Raw genomic sequence first — 19890 nt, 5'->3', positions numbered from 1 at the left:
CCCTCCCTTCACCCTCTGACCGCTGCTGACTTACATCAACAAAACCATCCTCTACGTGAAGTAGTTAAGCTAGCGGTTATTTAGGTGAGGTGTGGGAGGTCTGGGGATGTCTGGGGAGGTCTGTGTTCAGGGGCCAGTTCCTGCTCCTCCAGGTACTGACGCGGCTTCATTTAATTCACTACCATCAGCAAGGGCACCAAACTTCTCTCTGCCCACGCCCAGGGCGCTATCTTAGCAAAGGCCAGATTTCATGCCTATAGGTCTAATGCAGACTAGTTACTGCTACTGTCTGCAGCTAGTGACGTACTAATGTATTCTAGCTCTTTTCCTCTATTTTCTTTTGGGAAAACTGTCTTTGAGTTTAACAGAACACATGAGTACCGCAGTAAGATGCCCTGGGGCAGGGGGTCACAGAAGTAATCATTGTCAATCTAATACAGTACTTAGAAAGTTATCATTGGTGTGTTTGTACATTTTTTGAGAGCCGAATTAGGCATCGACTCAAACAGTAGGATATTACAAAAAGAAAACATAGGCATTAATGAAAATATCCACCCAACAAGGTGGAATCACTAAACGGGGGGGAAAGGGGGCTCTAATCAGGCATTGACAGATTAGGCAATGTGTTGGGGTGTTGTCTGAGTAGCGCAGGGCCTTTTCTGGTGGCGGTGATGTGAAGTGCCTAATGACTAGCACTTCTCCACAGGGGGACGACAGGGAGTGAGGGGAAATGGTACTGACGGGACAGAAGGAGAGGATGAGGCTGAAATTGGAATGGGTGAGAGGGAAGTCAAGTGAGTGCATGCGGGGGTGCCGTGGAGGGACCAATTAGGCCAGTAAAGCTCACGAGGATGGTCATCTTTGGATGTAAATTGTAGAAATTGAGTAAGAAGAGTGCCCCATTCTTGTGAGATTGGGTGCTTGCATAGGTGACGTGCCTCTTCATAGCACAGGGCTTCACAATCTTCCTTCCCCCACTTATGCACTGCACCGGTGGTGCAGAAGGGGCACTCCATTGGAGAGTGAGTGTCCTCATAGCTAACGAGAGTGCCATGCCTGTGAAGCGTGTCCTCACCTTATACCGCTTCTTTCACTTAAATTTGCCTATAGCTCAAGCCTCCCATGTGAAAATGTCGATGAGTGTCGTGTCGTCTTGCAGTGTGTCATATATCGTCTGCCAATAGGACAGGAGGGCCTGACAGGACCACAGCATGTGGCGGAGATCTGCGTCCACCGAGCGGCAACGGGGGAAGCGTAGGTCCTCTGTGGGGAAACTGGGTAGGAGCTGTGCGGGGCTCAGGTAGGATCTGTGAAGGGTGGAGAATTGTATACTTTTAAACCGTGCATTTCTAGAGACCTGTTGGGGAAATGCCAAGGCTTGTTCCCATTTAATATCATTCAATATCTTCCCTAAGTCAACCTTCCATTTGTACCACAAGGTCGCCAGGAAAAAACTGGTGAGGTCTTGCAAAACCTTACACAATCTTAGGCCTACCGAGCCCTCTTATCTTTCCCCTCCAGTCCAGTCGGGGCAAAGAGATTAGCCTAGCCTTGGGAACGGCCTTACTAAACATTCTTTCCCACTGGGGTACAGGGAAAATCCCTACACATCTATAGGCTGGCTACACCGCCTGTGGTACATACTAGGGATGGAACGCATCACTCTTTCCTTGTCTAATCAAGGAACAGCATTTCCTAGAGTATGGAGACCATTTTTGACCCTATTGACTTCAGAATTTAGGGATCTTACCTGCCCTAAATATCTCAGACTGTAGCGATTGTCTGAGGCCCACTTAGCCTCCACCTAGGTGTTCACACGTTCAAACACACTTTCAAAGGGGACCCTAGCGACCACTTTTCTTCGGGCACCAGGTCCGGGGGTGGGGGAGGTTGGTGAGGTGGAGTTTTGATCTGTTAAGCCACACTGCATGGAACCCTCTATCAACAGGCTCCAAAGGCTGATGCAAGCATACCTTTCCTTTTCTGTTCTTTTCAATTGCCAATAGAAATCTAAACCATACGTTTCCTTCACGTTTAAATTTTGCATCATTCTTAACAAAAACAAGCATGCTTTTTTATATACAATTGCTTACTCGACTATAGTCTCATTTATGCATGCTTCCTATTAGCCGCCTATGCCTGGACACTACTGGTCACCCATGCGGACGCATATTGAAATGAAAATTTCAGGTTTATGTCTGGCTTTGGACTCAGTAGTGATTCAATACAAATGTTGGTATTTTCCGCTTCCGATGTGTTTTTCCATGAGATGGAAAGGATGGACCAGTTTTAGGTCCTATCCAGGGGCAGACACATATGGTGTCATTCACAGAACATCACACAGCCTATAATCACTACTAATCGGAGTCCGATGTGGTGATGGTTTCTATACACTGCCCTTCTTGGTTGGGCCTTTCTATGATTGATGGCACACTAAAACACGATTGGGTATACTGAATAGGTTCAAACATTCCAAAAACTAATTGAGATATATGGTTTTGCAGCCTTGAAAAAGCCAGGGTGGACAAAACACGTGTCGGCTGTTTCTTGTTGGATAATGTCATATATAGAACCATCTATGAATTAAAAGAGAAGAATCTAACATCATCTACCACTGAACTGGACTTTCTTACCAAGGATTGGAAAGATACTATATTGTGTGTGCTTCGGTGTCATTGTTTGTTTTGTTAAAAAAATATAATGAATCTAGGAATCATACATGGTCTGGACAAGCTATCAGTTACCAAGCTCTCAGGATCCCCCATTCCAGTTATGGGCACAAGCGGGCTGCAGGTCGGTGGGTCACCTGTTTGATATAGAGGGTCCACTCACTTTTGAATCCCTTCGTAAAGAGTACTCGCTCCCTGAGGCAGAGCGATGGCATTACACTCAGGTCCAACACTGGGTACTGCACCCTTCTGTCCGCCGCGGCGCAGAACTGGAGCTCACTCCCTTTGAACGTTTGCTCTTGTCCAGGACCTCCGACAAACGCTTGGTCTCAGACCTGTATCGCTTGATAGGCCGATCCACAGAGATTTCCAAATCAAAGAGCCTAATACGATGGGAGTCAGAACTTGAAAGGGAACTCATGACTTAAAAAATGGGGTGATATCTATTACAGGTCTATTACTAATCTGAGTCCGATGTGGTGATGGGTTCTATGCACTGCCCTTCTTGGTAGGGCCTCTCTATGATTGTGTGCTTCGGTGTCATTGTTTGTTTTGTTAAAAAAATCTAATTAATCTAGGAATCATACATGGTCTGGACAAGGTATCAGTTACCCGAATTTGCCTAAATCTAGCTCCCCAAATACCTTTTTCAATAATACTTTCCTTCCAATGTGCATGACCTTGTTCTAAAAACAAACCAATGATTAATGAACAGATACATTTTTTCAGGCTCTTGAAAATAAAATACAGAAGGGTCAGATCCATCATCACTGTTAAAATTAAAGGCTTTTCTTAAAATTATTAGGACTGTTAATCAGGATGTCCAGCAATACTCCCACTGTGAAAAGTGGACTGACAGATAAATACATGTAGTGATGCCCACAATGATGAAAACAAGGCAGCTCCTGACGATTTTCTACATTGAAATATTGATCTTTATGGTACAAGGAAGCATACGAAATCCAGTCAGTTATCAGTTGTCTAACAATATTAATCTCCCATGAACTTACAAAGAGACTTTGAGTTATACCATCCAATGATTCTTGAAACATAAGGAATTTGCTGAATTTCTGTAGGGCCCATAATCTGAAAAGACACTTGCCAAATAACATTCCCGAACACAGAGTGATGCCAGTCCCTTTTAGTGCTACATGAAGAAGAAAGCAGCTGCAACTCCTGAACCACAAGAGACGGTGTCATACTTTCAGGACTGTATCATTCATGCACTACAATTAAAATTAAAACTCTCAATCTGACCCATAAAAGAAGTGATGTTACAGCAGTAACAATCCAAATTTAGGACTGTGGCGGAAGATGTATCTATTACAGAACTGGCAACAGGCAAGGGGTCATCTGTAACATTGGCTAAGTGGGATTATGGTCACTTTTCTTCGTGTTTCTTGAGATGTACAAAAAGCGTCTTCAGTCTTATGGACTGGATCAGACACATTTTGGGATATTGTAATTTCTTGGACTGGGATTATTTCAACAGATGTAGATACCATTGGTGGTACACATGAGTTTGAAGTTGCATAAACAGCAATCTTTGAAACTGCAGGAGCGGTTTCACTTGCTGAAGAAAATGCTTGGATCACATCTAGATCGTTACTTGATGTGATTGGTGCCAGATGCAAGGCTGGAGACACAGCAGGCTCTTCAGTCCACGGAATAGGGCCAATGACTTAAAAGCAGCTATATTCTTCTTGGGATCATTTCAGAATAGGGAGAGGACTACAGGACTAATCGGGAGGCACTATGATCAATGACACCTTTCTGTTTTTCTTTGCATCAGGAAGTGGTGGCAAGATTAATGTGCGCTTGCTACCCGAAGAACTGGCACAGGTAGGACGTAAGATGGTACAAAGATCTGCTTGTTAAGTGTACCTTCCTGAACTAGCTCTGCCACTCTCGGGAGTAAGCAGCTTTATCTTCAGTAGTGGTGGAGTCTTTTTGTTGTAGAGCGTCTATCAAATTTCTTGAATATTCTGAAACAATTCCAATCAAGAAACAGGATCAAATGGATTAGTTTTCGAATCCACCACCTTTCCAGGGATATCAAGATCTGGGAAATATATTGGGATGCCGAACAACAACTAGTACAGAGTTCGGCTACCTAACACCCCTCTAAACAAAGTGCTCTCTGAGTGCCAAAAAGTCAATGCTGCCATCTCAATACTGTATCCAATATACTAGCAGCCAAGTCTTTCTTAAGCGTACTTTTGGTTTGCTCTACCACACCGTTCTAACAGATGAAAGTATAGCACTTGAACCCCCAGACATAGCATTTACAATTATATGAAATGCATTCCGGGGTACGAGTGGAAAATGCTAAGATTACATTTCCTCAGTGTCTCTGCTCAGTGTTCTAGATTTTGAAAGAACAGAGTATAATAGTACTGAGGATTGGTCCTTTTTAGGTCTCACCTAAGCCAGCGCACATGCGCTGCTCTGCGAGGCTTTTAGTAAGGACTTCCAACTCGGACCACACGCTCGTGCGTGTGCTTTTATTTTTGCTCACACGCTATTGGCCTTTACGTGCGTCTTTCTAAGAAAGACAGCATGCAATTGGCCAAAGGCGGGTGCATGTCCCGCCTTCTCTCTCCCCTGGCCTCGGGAGCAAGCAGCGGCCCGCACTGCGCCTGCTGCATTCCTTAAATTCTTTGCAATGCTCACGCTCCACTCGCAGGCTTTTTTAGGTCTCGCCTGAGCCAGCGCGCAATGCGCTGCTCTGCGAGGCTTACTGTAAGGATCCGTTTGTTAATTATTTTGCAGAGCGCTTGTTCTCTAAAGATTCCCTCCCACGGCCTAATGCTGTCGGGAGCGAGCAGCGGCTTTCCTCCCTCGTCATGGCTCCTTAAGCACAGCATGCACTTTTGCTCCAAACGCGGTCGCTTTCACTTCCGCGTACCGCGCTTGCTATTTGTCCGTTCCCTCCATTCTTTTCATATGTTCTCTCTCTCCTAGCGCATTATTTTAGAAAGATTTTAATTTTCCCTTATTCCTCGTTACTAGATGTCTTTTGTCCCGCAATATTGGCGAGCTGGGTGAAAGAGTGAGCCCTTCTTGTCCCTCACAACCAATCAGCTAAGTGGAAACATTTTCTGTTAAACGGGGGAAAAGTGAGATTACCTTAGAATGGACTGAGAAACTCTTCTTACCATATTGGCTGATTGACCTCTTGTCAGTTATTAATTGGTTGCAACAACAGAAGGTTTGCATTTTGTGGATTCTGATTGGCTGAGAAAACACATACCAGATAGTCATTAGCTGAAAGGTTCCAGAGTATGCACGTTACCCGACGAAGCATTTAGTTGCTGCACGCCCCGCCTTTTGTCGGGGGGGGGGGGGGGGTGAGATAGCTGAGGAAGGAGAATGCTAACATGTTTACTATTTACAGGGTGAATTGCGTGTCCTTGTTTGCCTTAGTGAATTGACACAGGAGACAGCTGGAATACTCTGGTGATCCGTGTAAACCGGATCACTGCTGGGGAGTACTTTCCCTTAAGGTTTCAATCACACTGCACCCCCTGTCCTATTTGGCAAGATCCATCGAGAGCCACCCGGTCAGTACCTTTGTCAAGTGCGTGTCCCCCCAGGTGCCCCGCCCTCCCCGCTCCGATGGTCCTTCTCCTGCCACCCTGTCACAGGCCTGCACCCCCGCCCGGGCTGCTACTAGTGCGGTGAGTATTTCTTTAGAAAATCCTTCATTGCCAATAAAATGTCCATGTTTTAAACGTTCCATCGGAATTGTCCCCCTTGCATCCTGACATGATGTGACTTTGCTGTGGACTAGGAATTTGAGCAAGACTTGAACTTAACACACCCCCATTTGAAAGGGCATATGTGGTACATGAAGAGATTTACTTGGGCAGGTACTGAGTACCTGTATACCTGTATTTAACTTCATTTTGGTAGGAAAAGGGCCTGCAGTTCTTAGAAATGGTGCAATACTATTAGTGGGAGACTACCGACTCTTCCCAGTGGCAGACAGGTACTCTTGGATAGTTAGTACTTGTATTCATTCCAAGCGCTATAATCATGGCATTCGGTACTAAAATATTTACGGCAGCATGTATGTAGGTTTGTCTTTCTGGTCTGGACGGTAACTCTTTTGTGAGGGAGTGAGTGGTCTGACCCACTTGTAGCTGTTTACGTATGTGAACACCTTTTTTTTTTTAAACATAGTTTTATTGGTTTTCAAAGTTTGCACGTTTCATACAGTGGCGCAAGACTGCATAATAACTCCAGCATACGTCTTGCAATATTACTTGCAACAGGCTCCAACATTTCCTACTCGCTATCCTACAGAAACATATTTCATTTTCCACAATATTATACACTTTTCTATTCCATAACGACATGACTGTGGACAGCTCAAATCTACCAGGAAATAACATCATTTTAACTTTCCACATCTGTTCAACACTCCTATTATTGCTTATAACAGTGCTCATCTCAACCAATAATATATAAACCCACAAAAATAATGTTCCCTCCTCCCTCCCTTCCGTCCTGAGTCCATACAAAGCCTTTAGTGTCAGTCTTCAGCACGTACATGATTGCATCTCATATCATACACTTTGCATACTTCTTACTCCCTTGCACGTGTCAGTCCGCGTCCCGGCCTCATACACTTCCTTGTGTGTTATTAACAGTGGTAACAAAGTCTATGTCCAAGGACCTACACGCTTCCAGCATGACATCCCACTCCATCGCAATTGGAGTCTTCTGTAATCCTCTCGCCTCCTCCTGCCTCAACGCAGCACTCTCTGCTCCCCCCCCAGCGCACCAATTCAGTATGCCATGCATATATTGTGGGCGGCGTTTTAGATTTCCACCGCATGGTGATCGCCCGTACTGCCAACAGGAGTGCTAAGTTTACAAACCTATGTTGCACTTTATATTTGGAAGTTCCTTTCCTTACTCCCAGGATACAGTACTCAACTGTATGTGATCTCCGCTGTATGGTAAGGTAAGCTCGGTGCACTACCATTGTCAGTATGAATTTGAACTTTGCGTTCCTAGATATCTTTCATGGGTGTTCCAGTATCCGTGTCCATTGTCTGTCTGTGATGTCTCTACCTATGTCCCTCTCCCATGCCGCCCTCAGTGTGGTAAGGTCAGCCGCCGTGTGTGCGCCAATACCAGTGTAGATCCATCGGATAAGGTGCCTGCCTCTTCCCATATGATATATCGTCCTAACTAGTTCATTTGGTATGGGTTCCTGTCTTTGCGGGGCCCAGTGTGACCTAATGTATCTGAGCAATGCAGCGTGTATTATATATAAAAATGTGCCGGGGCCCCAGGCGAGACCTAACGATGTAGAAATTCACAGGGACATTTCTGTGGACAAACACGGCAACTGTAGAAATCTATGTGTAGCTTGAAGGTAAAAGGATTAAATCACAGTGGATCCTGTCAGGGCCGCTCTCATTTGGAGCTCAATCAATTGAGCATCACTAAACAGGGAATAGAAATCATTACCAGCACTTTGAGAGGGTTTTGTTCATAAAGGTATTCTATTAGGGTTTTGTTCATAAAGGTATTCTATTAGGTTTAGAACATTGTTACAAGCTAAAAAAAAAAAAGTTGAAAAACTCAAAGCTCAAAATGGATTCGAGACAGATTATGAACAACAGATAAAGAGAAGAGGCAATGTCGGTAAATGTTCCTGTAGTAAAATAATTGTCAGCCCTGGTCAAAGCTGAAAAGCTCATGCACTGATAGCAAACAAGCTACTAGCGAAATCCTTTTCACTGAGATTTCAAAACAGAGAGGATGAAGCATCCAAATCAGCATGTACATTAACAAAACAAATAATGCTAACCAGTATTCATTTGGTACTAGTCAACATCAGGTTTGCATTATTTACCTCAGGTGGTGGTACAGGGTGAAGAAGCTTCTCGCCTTTAAGCAAACAAGACACATGACTGTAATAGCCTATCAGATCCGACAGTGAAGAAAAACGTCGACCTCCAATGTAATAATCACCACACATGGCGATTATCCTATATGAAGAAAAAAAAAAAACTACATTTAATGAAACATACCCCATTACTAATCCATCACCCTCCAACTTCATTTTGGTATGACAATGTATTGAATGTCAATATCACCTTTTTATTCTCTTGTGACCAGGAATTAAGTTGCATGCAGATTCCTTAGCGTTTAAAATATCTCCTGGCACTAAGCTGGCCTCACATATAAATCAAGCATTGGCAAAGCCACAAGATCTCACCTTTGTGACCTACTCGCTGTGCCAAAGGTTTTTAGCCGTGCTGCACAGCATCCTCGACCTTGTGCATTATGGCCAAGTAAAACGAAAACAAAAGTTTGCGCTGCCACCCGCATCATCTTGTATGTGCACACACCACGCATTTGCCTGCCTTCAATGTGATAGGGCCACTTTATTTTTAATTTTAGTTTACAACCCAAGTAGGATCGGTAACTAAAAGCAAAACAAAAAGCACAAAAGCATTTAAAAAAAACATTTTTAAAGCTGGTGTGGGGGGGTTAAAGCAACGGGGATGTAAGCAACATGGGGAAAGGGCATCAGAACACGGAAGCAAAAAACAGCAGATGCAGAGCAGATACAATACGGAGAAGTACACGGGCAAGCGTGACAGGTATGGGGCAGGGACTGGTAGCACAAGGGGGAGATAAGTACATAAGGGAGACTGCTTTAAAACACATGCACTCTGAGCGCTTAAAGAAAAATGTAGTTTATTATCATCGAGCACAGACACAAAGCGACAACACAAATGTCAAAGAAGCAATACTCCATGGGGGGGGGGGGGGGGGGGGGGGGGGAACAAACACAAGGTTGAGAATTTGGGACCAAACTAAGGGGCAGGCAAATGGAAGTGACAAGGAAGCCAACCAATGGTAAGCAATGGGCGGGCTACAAGTTCCTCTATGTCCATGGAAAAACAAAATTTGCCTCTCAATCAACAGTCTAGTAACTTCTATCCACAGAGGGCACCAGAACGCAATACCTTGAACTAGATGCCCACAGGCAGCTTCATAGCAAAAACAACTGGCATAACATGTACCCAATGAATCAGTTTCTACACTCATTCAAACTCAGACAAGCAAGCAAGTCTAACACAGATTTCAACACAAATTTACAATGAAAGAAAGATTGAAGAAAACAGATTGGTAAGGGAACAGTATTAAATAATTAAGTTGAAAAAAACATACTTACCTGTAACTATAGGTCTGGAATTATTCAGATGTACATGATAAATTTAGGAGTATAAAAGTAGCATCACAGCAAAACGAAAGTAAAGAAGTGGGTATGAAACTCACCTTTGCAGCTTTACTGAAGGGTGACTTCAGTGAGGAGGACACCAACAGGTGAGAACACAAGAAACCTTTTCATTTAAAAAAATAAAAGTCTTGCTAATATAAACCAATATACACTCCTGTATAACACAAACCATATAAAGGCCGTGAAATTCCAATAAGAAATCAGGAACATGCATTATAGTTCAATGGAGAATTACCAGAGGTAGGAGAACCTGTCACTATGGATCTATTAGGTCTACCAGAACCTACATACCAGTGCTAACTGCATACACACTGCATCCATACATTCAAAATTGTGCACAAATCAATTAAGACAATTACTTACAAAAATAATGTTTGCATATAGTCGAATGAGACCATACATTTTATAGACAGCAGGACTAATACTAGGACTCCAGCTGTCACACAAGTACCTGACGTAGTCATCAAGTCTCAACAAAACAAAAATGTCCCTATTAGGAAAGGCCTACGGGATTATCCTTTAGTCAAGTGTCTGATATTCACAGATTCTGTTGGTTATCTCATAGACAAGATTTCAACATAGGGTCTACATACAGTATGTAGACCCTATATTGAAATCTTGTCTATGAGATAACCAACAGAATCTGTGAATATCAGACACTTGACTAAAGGATAATCCCGTAGGCCTTTCCTAATAGGGACATTTGTGTTTTGTTGAAAGTTGATACCCCGTCCATTTGTGAGTTTCACATTGGGGTAACTCCCTTGATTTTTTTGACTACTTTCGGTACAGCTAGTGAGCTGGGGAGCTGTGTTTACACCATATATTTTAACAATTAAGGTGATAAAATCCAATTGAGTATGGATGCTCTGAAAACTTATGGTTTTTCAGAAGACCAATTTAATAAAATAATTAATGGTACTTCGAAAAACTTTTCCACTGTCAGCGCCAATAATTGTGACGAGGATAAATGGAGAGACCTTTGGAACAATAAGAAAAAAACTATTAGAACAGAACTCCATGCAGACTTTCTAATAGAGTATTGTAAAAAAGGAATCATACCAAGAGGGATGCAAGTTAAAAACGAACCCGGTATTTTTATTAAACACTCCAAATTCATTGAAAATTGGACATTCATTGCCAACCGATGCAGTCGGGATTGGATGTTGTTGTTAATAATAGAGACAGCACATGAGATATTAATTATTGAAAAAGGTGAAATTGAGGAAATGGAGAATAAATTGAGAAAATAATTCTTTAGAGGAAGCGAAAAAGAAATTGGAAGAAATCCAAAAAGATGTATCAGGGTATAGAGATTATCTTCTGAACAAAAAAGCCAACAAATTTAGGAAAGACGTAACGAAATACAATTTAGAGTATGTATACCCCTATTTACAGAAAGCTTTTTACGATCGACCGAGGGAGGATACATACAATAGAAACAATTGGCAACAACCAAGAAGAAACTTCCCAAAGAAAAAAGTAACCTTCTTTGACACCTCATACACTAGCACTGAGTCTGAAAGTGAGATCTTAGATAACCCTAAAAAAACAGGGGATAGTGTACCCAGCACAAGTAGAGACTCATTGTCTTTTTTGGATGAACGCCAACACAACCCCGGTCCCAATCGGGGAAGAGGGCGGGGACGGGGAAATTTTTACCCCCAGAACCAACCACATGTGGGAATAGATAACAATAGAAAAGCCCCTATTATAAACCTATCTAGCAGAACACTTAACAAGCACGAGACTTCACTTTTAGAGAAAGGTTTAGGCTATGCAATTTGCACACCAGTGGATAAATTCAATCTCGAAAGAGATTTACAAAATGTTTTTAGGAAAATTAGATTAAACGATTTCTTCAAAAACAAAGAAGATAATCGAATCATGCTTCATAACAAATCTGGTTTGAAACCAAAATCCCAGTGGACTCCCTCTTTAAACCTAGTCAATAAAAATGTTGACCTATTTGAGAGAGTAGTAGAGAGCAATATTGATGATCTATTCTCCAAAAACATTGGTTGGCGGAGTAATTTGAATGTCACTGAACGAACTGCCCTCAAAAATCTAGAACAATGTCATGATTTAACCATAAAACCGGAAGACAAAGGTGGCAGTATAGTAGTGATGGACACTGCAGATTACAACAATAGGATACTCAACCTTTTGAATAATCCTTTACACTATGAGAAATCGAACAAAGAAGCTTGGAAAGTACTAATTGAGAAAGTTAGGAGACTTTTAGATCATGCGAAGGAAGATGACATCATATGTCCAGATGAATACAACTTTCTTAGAAATCTTAATCCTAAATTACCAGCTTTGTATGGATTACCTAAAGTACATAAAAGTCTTATAAATCCCCCAATGAGACCGATAGTTTCAAGTATCGATTCCCTTACTGAACCCCTCAGTAAATATGTTGATAAATTTCTACAACCACTTGTAAAAAGATACCACCTCGATGATCAAAAAAATCGAAGGTCTGCCCTACCATATAGAAAGTCAATGGCTAGTGTCTCTCGACATAGAGGCCCTTTACACAAATATACCACAAAATGATACTATTGAAATGCTTAAGGGCCTCTTAAAGAATGAACATGATGATTTATCCACTCACTCAGTATTTATAGTAGAATGTGTAGACATAATTCTTAAAAATAACATTTTTTTGTTCGGAACGGATCTATACAAGCAGGTCAAAGGTACCAGCATGGGAGCCACCTGTGCTCCCAGTCTGGCCTGCTTGTATGTAGCTGATTTCGAGGAGAAACATATCTTTAACACAGCGGCACCATTTTATGAGAATATATCTTGTTGGTCCCGCTACATCGATGATGTTTTCTTTATTTGGAGGGGCACCATTGAATCCCTTAATGACTTCTTAATTTGGATAAATTTGGGAGACATTAATCTGAAATTCACGTCAAATATCAATAAAACACACTGTGACTTCTTAGACATCAAAATAGAACATGATGATGGCAAATTAAAGGTAGAGTTGTTCACGAAACCCACCGACCGTAACACAATGTTACACTACCAGAGCAATCATCCAGCATGCCAGAAGGACAACATTCCTTTTGGGCAGAATCTAAGAATACGCCGCAATTGTACAGATATCAATGATTTCAATAGACATGCAGATGTTCTAACACAAAAACTAGCAGACAGAGGATACCCAAAAAAACTCATTCGAAAGGCTTATAAAAGAGCTAAGTATTTTGACAGAGATTCTCTTTTCATTGAAAAAAATAAAGGTGGACAAACACAGGACCTACCACTGATTTTTTTAACAAATTTCAGCAATATCAGTAATAAGGTTAAAAACATTGTGAACAGAAACTGGTCATTACTAAAAGACAAGAATGAGACCATACCACCTAAACCGATGTTTTCATTTAGGAGGAATAGTACGATCCGTAACAAATTAGTACATACCTATAGAGAAGATAAGATACCTAAACAAAACACTATCAATAATGCCCCTTTTCCTGTTGGCACTTATCCAGGCAATTCCTGTAAAAACTGCAGTAACGTCATCAAGGGAAGCACAGTGATGCACAACGGCAGTAAACATCACATCAGAAATCTGATAAATTGCAGGTCAAGTAATCTGATCTACATGATAATGTGCCCATGTAACAAGGCATATATTGGTGAGACCTCACGTGAGATACGTACGAGAATTACAGAACATAAATCCACGATCAGAACCAAGAAAAGAACATCCCCATTAGTAGATCACTGGTTAGAGGCGAATCATTCGGTAGATGATCTAAGATGGCGCGGTATAGAAATTGTTCATTGTAACACACGTGGTGGCGATATTACGATCAAAAGAAAAAAACGCGAACAATTTTTTATGTCACGATTCAATACATACAAAAACGGATTGAATAATAAAGAAGACTGGGAGAAATTACTTTAGCAAATTTAGTAAATGTATCTAATAATATAAGACTGTACCAGCCTACATACGTTCTTTTGAATGTTAGTTAATATTCCCCCATAATGACATTTAATCTTTCTCTTAAACGATATTTTATTGATATGTTCATAATATCTCTCCACCACGAGAAGATACTCACAATGAATATGCTTTGATGTTTATTTTGGATACATTGTATAGTTCTTAATGGCAACCATTAGGTTTATAAAGTTCTTTATGTTAAAAAGAAAATTCGATGTTTCATAGAGTAAAAAAGCATATTGATCTATATGGAACCCAAATTTTTTCTATGTCTCCTATGTCTCTCATGTAATGCCGTTTGGGTAAAGACAGTTGTTTTTTGTCCGTATCTTTCATTGTATACCATTGATATGGCTGTCATTGTGAGATATACATTATGAATCTAACAATACTTAAATAAATTTATTTTGGAATCAAATAGGATGAGTATGAAACAATAGGTGGAATATAACACTCTATTAGTCCATCTCAAGGTGGCTGCCCGTGTTACATTGCATAACGCGCAATACGTACTCCTTCAGGATGAAACAGGAAGTGACGCGATCGCGTAGCACGTAATGAGGATATCCGAGATAACCGGTTATATAAGAACAACTTAAAATAACAAAAACGACAATACTCAAATAGATTTATTTTGAAATCAAATAGGATGAGTATGAAACAATAGGTTAATTATAACATTTTATTGGTCCTTTTCAAGATGGCTGCCCGTTTAACGCGTAATACATACTCCTTCCGGATGAAATAGGAAGTGACGCGATCGCGCAAGCACGCAATGAGGATATCCGACACAACCGGGTATATAAGAGAGGAAAATGAAACCCCCTAGATACGCTGTTATCGAGGAGTCCGTAAGAGCAGGGAGGCCGTTTTGTCTTGACGAGGTAAGCACCACTGAGCATTCTAATTGACCAAGCTTTTCGGTTACTCTTTAATGTAAAGACCTAAGCGTCAGCGGTATTTTTGTAAAAATATGTTGCATTCATACAAATACGGCTCACTGCTAGAATGTTAGTATTCTAATTACCAGTATTCTGGATATCTGTTGCAAACACGTTATACAATTGATTTTTCAGCCGCTAATTCGGTTAATTCTTACGACTCTAAGAAAAGGTTGTATTATTATTATTATTATTATTATTAGTACCTAGTAACGACAAAACTGGAAGGGTAGAATGTATTATTTGCTTTATATTCCGGTCTCCTAAGTTAAGCCTGTAAGCTCTGCGTCAGCTACCAAGGGCTGAGAAAGGGACTAATTTATAGAGACCCTATCAACACTAACTGGTTTTAATGAATAAAGTGTATTTGAGATGGCCTATTCCAATATTAAGGTCCTTTTATTGTAAAATCTCAACAAAAATTATTAGAAACTTTTTTCAGCTTTGCTATTCATACCAATGCTTCACTTAGGGATGTGACGTTGCTGGATGGCCAAGAAAGTACCCCTGCAGAGTGCATCCAAACAGTGATTGTCATGTGGTACAAACCGGTTGCTGAGAGGACTGGAGTTCTGTACTTTAAAATGTGTGCTGAGGAGTATAATTCCTGGGATAAAAAATAGAAACCGGGGCAAAACTGACCAAGTACCGAGATGGCAAGTGGTCTTGTAAACTTAGAGACAACCCTATTCTCTGATATGTATATCTGTGGAAAGAGCTAGTGGCACACATAAAGGCAGCTTGAATCAGGGGCAGGGGAGACTGACATACTCTGCAGTGTAGGGGCATGCAACCAGATTAACTGGCGAGTCTCTTCCCACGTAGGTTGGCAAGATCGGGCCTGAGCACGTGGCTTGACCCAGTGGCAAAGCACTTTAATCCTATGAAGTGGCTGTGAGCCTTGGATGGTGAATGGGCACTCAGGGGGGAGACTGAAGCTGCTAGCTCCTTTTTAACATTCACCCCGGCTGTGGTACAAAAAGGAGAGAAAACCGTATCACACAAACACACACACACACACACACACACACACACACAGAACCAGCACATTCTGGTGCTCTACTCCCTGTGTATCAAAGATCAAACAGTTTACAGGGTGCAGTGAAGGAATATTGGGCTACCCCTTTTCCTGCTCTAAAATGGAAATCGGGGTTAAAAGTAAGAGTTAGTGTTACTCGGATAGCACCACACTTCATGCAACACTGGTGAGTTGACAAAGACGGTTAGATAACGGGGAAGCCTTACTTACACAAGACAAATCATTGATTAAGAGGACTCTAAGGAAGATGCAAATCGCAACATACCGCATTGAAGCCAGGAAGTCCTCCTAGAAGAAGACTCCGCAAACACATCAATGTGCAGTTTTACTGAGGCTCGATTCTTTCATGACTTTTTTTTAAATGTGTTGTTAGACATATCAATACGGCTAGGTGGGGTACAGGGTTACTTCAACATTGGAATTCTGTGCAACTTTTCCTCTGGAGAATGCCAACGCTGACTTTTCTTTCAACAATAAACACAATTGAACTATAAATCAATTTGATGTTATCAGTTAGGTTTTAAACCTTATATACTAAGTTTATTAAATAAATTTAAACTAGAGTTTAATACACTAATTTAAGTCTAATGGAAGAAGTCTACATACCTAAAATGATTCACAACATTTGTGTTGCTAAGGAAAGATAGCACAAATGATCCAGGTCTCCGATCACTCTCCCTAATCAGGTAACTGCCAGGTACTTCAGCTTGACGCAGACGTTCTTCGGCAATTGTTCTATCCAGTTTTCCATGATACCACCTGAAAGAAAAAATATGAGACATGAAACACATGGGTATATGATGAACTCTACTAGAAGATCTCTGAATCTTAAATTCTAACAATAAGTACAACACACAAAAGCAATCCAAGAGGGAGACACAGGGCAAAGCGCCACTAAACTACGACAGGATATTATATTCCATTACTTTTCAAACATTAGTAGGAAACTCAAATGTATATTAAACTAACTACAACTGGGATTTGTTAAATAGGAGAATGTTTTAAGAAACAGATGCTTAATACATATTGGGCCGCTAGCAAAACATGAAGTGGGACTTAGTTTACAGTGAAGAATGGGGTCTATAGGGATTGGCCACCAAGCGAGCTTGAGTGGCCTCTCTCCCTGGGTCTTAACTGGGAAAACTGGACGATGATCCTGGTTTGGAGGAGGGCTCCTTGATTATTTGGCCCTTTTACCTGCCATGTGCCACAAAATATAGTTGATATGGACTGTGCACTGCTCTATGAGCCTTATGGTTATCTGTACATGCCCTTATGTTTTACCTAAAATACAAATAAAAATACTTTTTTTTCAAAAACAGATTCTCAAGTCTTGGAATCTTTTAAACAAGCTACTTTAATACCAATAACTTAATAGTCCTGTAGTGGAGGCAGCGTTTTAGATACATACATTGCTATGTTAGCATAAGCGCGTTAGATGTTAGAAACGCCATCTTGCCACTTCTTGCTGCTTCTGCACACAACACTGCAGATACATATTATTTGGAAACTGCTTGCTTGCCTTTTCTTCACATGGGAACTGTCTGTTGTTCACATCCCTAGACGTGCACTGCGACCTTGGTCTGAACATTGTGTGCACCAGTCTGAGCTGCCAAACAATGTATGTTTTTGAGTTCAGGTTGATCGGCCCACTCTCTAGCCATAACACGCACACAGCTGCAAATACCTGAAAGTCGAGAGCCTTTAATATTGCAGTTTGCATGCATTAGACACACATTCTGGAGAAGAACTTTTCCAGGCGCAGAGCAAAGCCGATCCTGTGATGTGATGTGATTCACCTAAGCTGATCTTTTCGGTATGGGGTTCCCCATTCAAACCTAGAGACCTTCTATTAGTATAATAATGCTAGCTTACTAGCGAAGGGAGGGTGGTTGTATTCCACTGTCATTTGTAATATGATTTCTCCCTTCATTTTCTATGGTATTGTGACAATGCTGATGGTTTTAATTTTATTCATTTGTCTGCTTATGTTAGCCAAAGTACTGCATCTTAGGACACGTAGTTTATGGAATAAACATTTTAAACTTTACCGTGTCTCTGATTACTCTTGTTGTGGACTGATATGAGAATAATAACGAACAGGTATTTCTGATTCCCACCATTCCTGAGAGTACTCCAAGTCGCTTGTTCTGGGTTGTCTATACATTGGGAGCTCCGTGAGGATACGGATAACGAATGGGACACTGATGCTAGTCGGATTGGGGTTCTGGGTACTGAGGTGAGTTTTTGGTACACCGCAATTCACTGAGGTCCTGGTTTCCTGAGCATTGTTCTGTGCATGAGCAGAATCCCTGCAACAGTCCTAACTACACCTATGTGATCAGTTGTTGATTTGATAAATGCATGGGGCATCCAGAAAAACAGAATTTACTGCACTCTACCACTAAGTTATTTTGAAAAGTGTATACATCCTAATTCAGGAGCAAATATTTTCTGAATAGTCTGCAGTGGTGAAATCCTCAGGTAGACAAGAAAAAAACATCGAACAGCCTCAAAATATCACATTGACTAAGTAGGTGCTCATAGAATAACTAAGCATAGACTGAAACAAACAAACTCCAAATTAAGGGATTTAAGTTTTTTTGTTTACAAGACAAATGATATTTCTATGCATGGTCTATTTAAATGTATTAATGGCAAATTCTTTACAAATAACTGTCTCTCAAAATGAAACAAGAAGTTCGGCAGTAGGGACTTCTAACAAGATTAGCAATACAGATCGAGAGAAAAGGGAATGAGAACTTCAAAGCACGTTAGTGAAATGATGGCAATTCAGCCCTCAGTTGTAACTTGGGCAGACAAGCACACCAAGTTGATGGTCAATGACAGTCAACTTAGCCGATGCAGTGTGGCCTTCCAGCCTAACTTTAAGGGATGTTGGAGTGCTCCCATAACATAGAATAAAGTAGTGGTTTTTTTTTTAAACCAACACCCCTCAGAAAACGTATTACCCTAGATTTAACAAGCATTGGCAGAGCCAAATTATCGTGCTTTTAATATGAAGGGGCAGTGGTAGCTGCTGGTTTTGCCAATGGTTGTTTGCTTGCAATACTTTATGAGAAAAAGCTTTTGAAAAATGGTGACCAATTTAGTACAGACTTTAGTGTGTAATTATACTAAGCTGTTACTAGACAATGAGAAAGGAAATACATTATTATGGACATATAACAAAATTAAAAACTGCAATTCTGCATTAGTATGGTATTAAGAGTAGAAATGTTTTTGTTTGATATTATACCTTGATTTCATAGTGTTAGAGATCTATCTTTTTCTCAAACATATTGAGAACAGCATGTGCAATTTGGATTCACAATAAAGTTGTATACATTTCTGTACATGTGGGAGATGTGGCCTACGGCAGGACTGTAGAGTTTGGAACATAGATAACCAGGTTCGAATCCCTCAGCTCAACATTATGTGGTTCTGTGCAAATCGAAATCACTTAACATAACAGTCAGGTTTGCAAGATGTCAAAACCACTTTTTGTGCAGTTTTTTTCAGCGTTCAAGCGAATGTTAGGTAATAATTACCAGCTAGGTATTAACAAATGTAAAACACATTCATGGGGTTTGCATCCAAGTAACAACTACATTGCTATCCCACAAAGTTTTGAGATGCAACATGTTAGATTCCTTAAAAAGAAACTGATGGCTCTTAAAACTAAATATCCCTCTGCTCTAATAAAGTTTATCAACAAATAAGGGTACTTTACAGGCTGAGTAGTGTGAATTTCAGATTAATGGCAGCCAATCGTAGCTCTTACGACATTTGCATTTCACAACTCACAGTGTTGAAGCTTCAGACCAAAAGGTGTCCACCATTAACACATGCACTGCTACCACTGGATAACATTTGTACTTCCCTGAAACTTTAGTTTCCCAGTGCCGACTTCATTCATGAAATAGAAGAGGTATACTAGTAGTATTAAAAAATGATTTGAGGATCAACCTCTGCGGGTGCCTGGAATTACACTGAGG

General features: G+C 40.9%; 1 protein-coding gene across 2 annotated transcripts in view; it reads right to left on the bottom strand.

Moving 5' to 3' along the window:
- Nucleotides 1-19890, bottom strand: part of RASA1 (RAS p21 protein activator 1) — a 1052852-nt gene that overhangs the window by 894903 nt on the left and 138059 nt on the right. For both annotated transcript variants that reach the window (XM_085632428.1, XM_085632429.1), the window contains exons 2-3: nucleotides 16499-16651; nucleotides 8542-8677 (exon numbers count right to left, since the gene is read on the bottom strand). In XM_085632428.1, coding sequence (XP_085488554.1) covers nucleotides 8542-8677; nucleotides 16499-16651 — 289 coding nt within the window. The remainder of the gene's footprint in view (nucleotides 1-8541; nucleotides 8678-16498; nucleotides 16652-19890) is intronic.

This window comes from Triturus cristatus, chromosome 2_1 (genome assembly GCF_964204655.1).
Source record: "Triturus cristatus chromosome 2_1, aTriCri1.1, whole genome shotgun sequence".
Classification (NCBI taxonomy): Eukaryota; Metazoa; Chordata; class Amphibia; order Caudata; family Salamandridae; genus Triturus; species Triturus cristatus.
The sequence above is the reverse complement of the archived record's forward strand: the minus strand, read 5'-3'. Positions and strand labels throughout refer to the sequence as shown.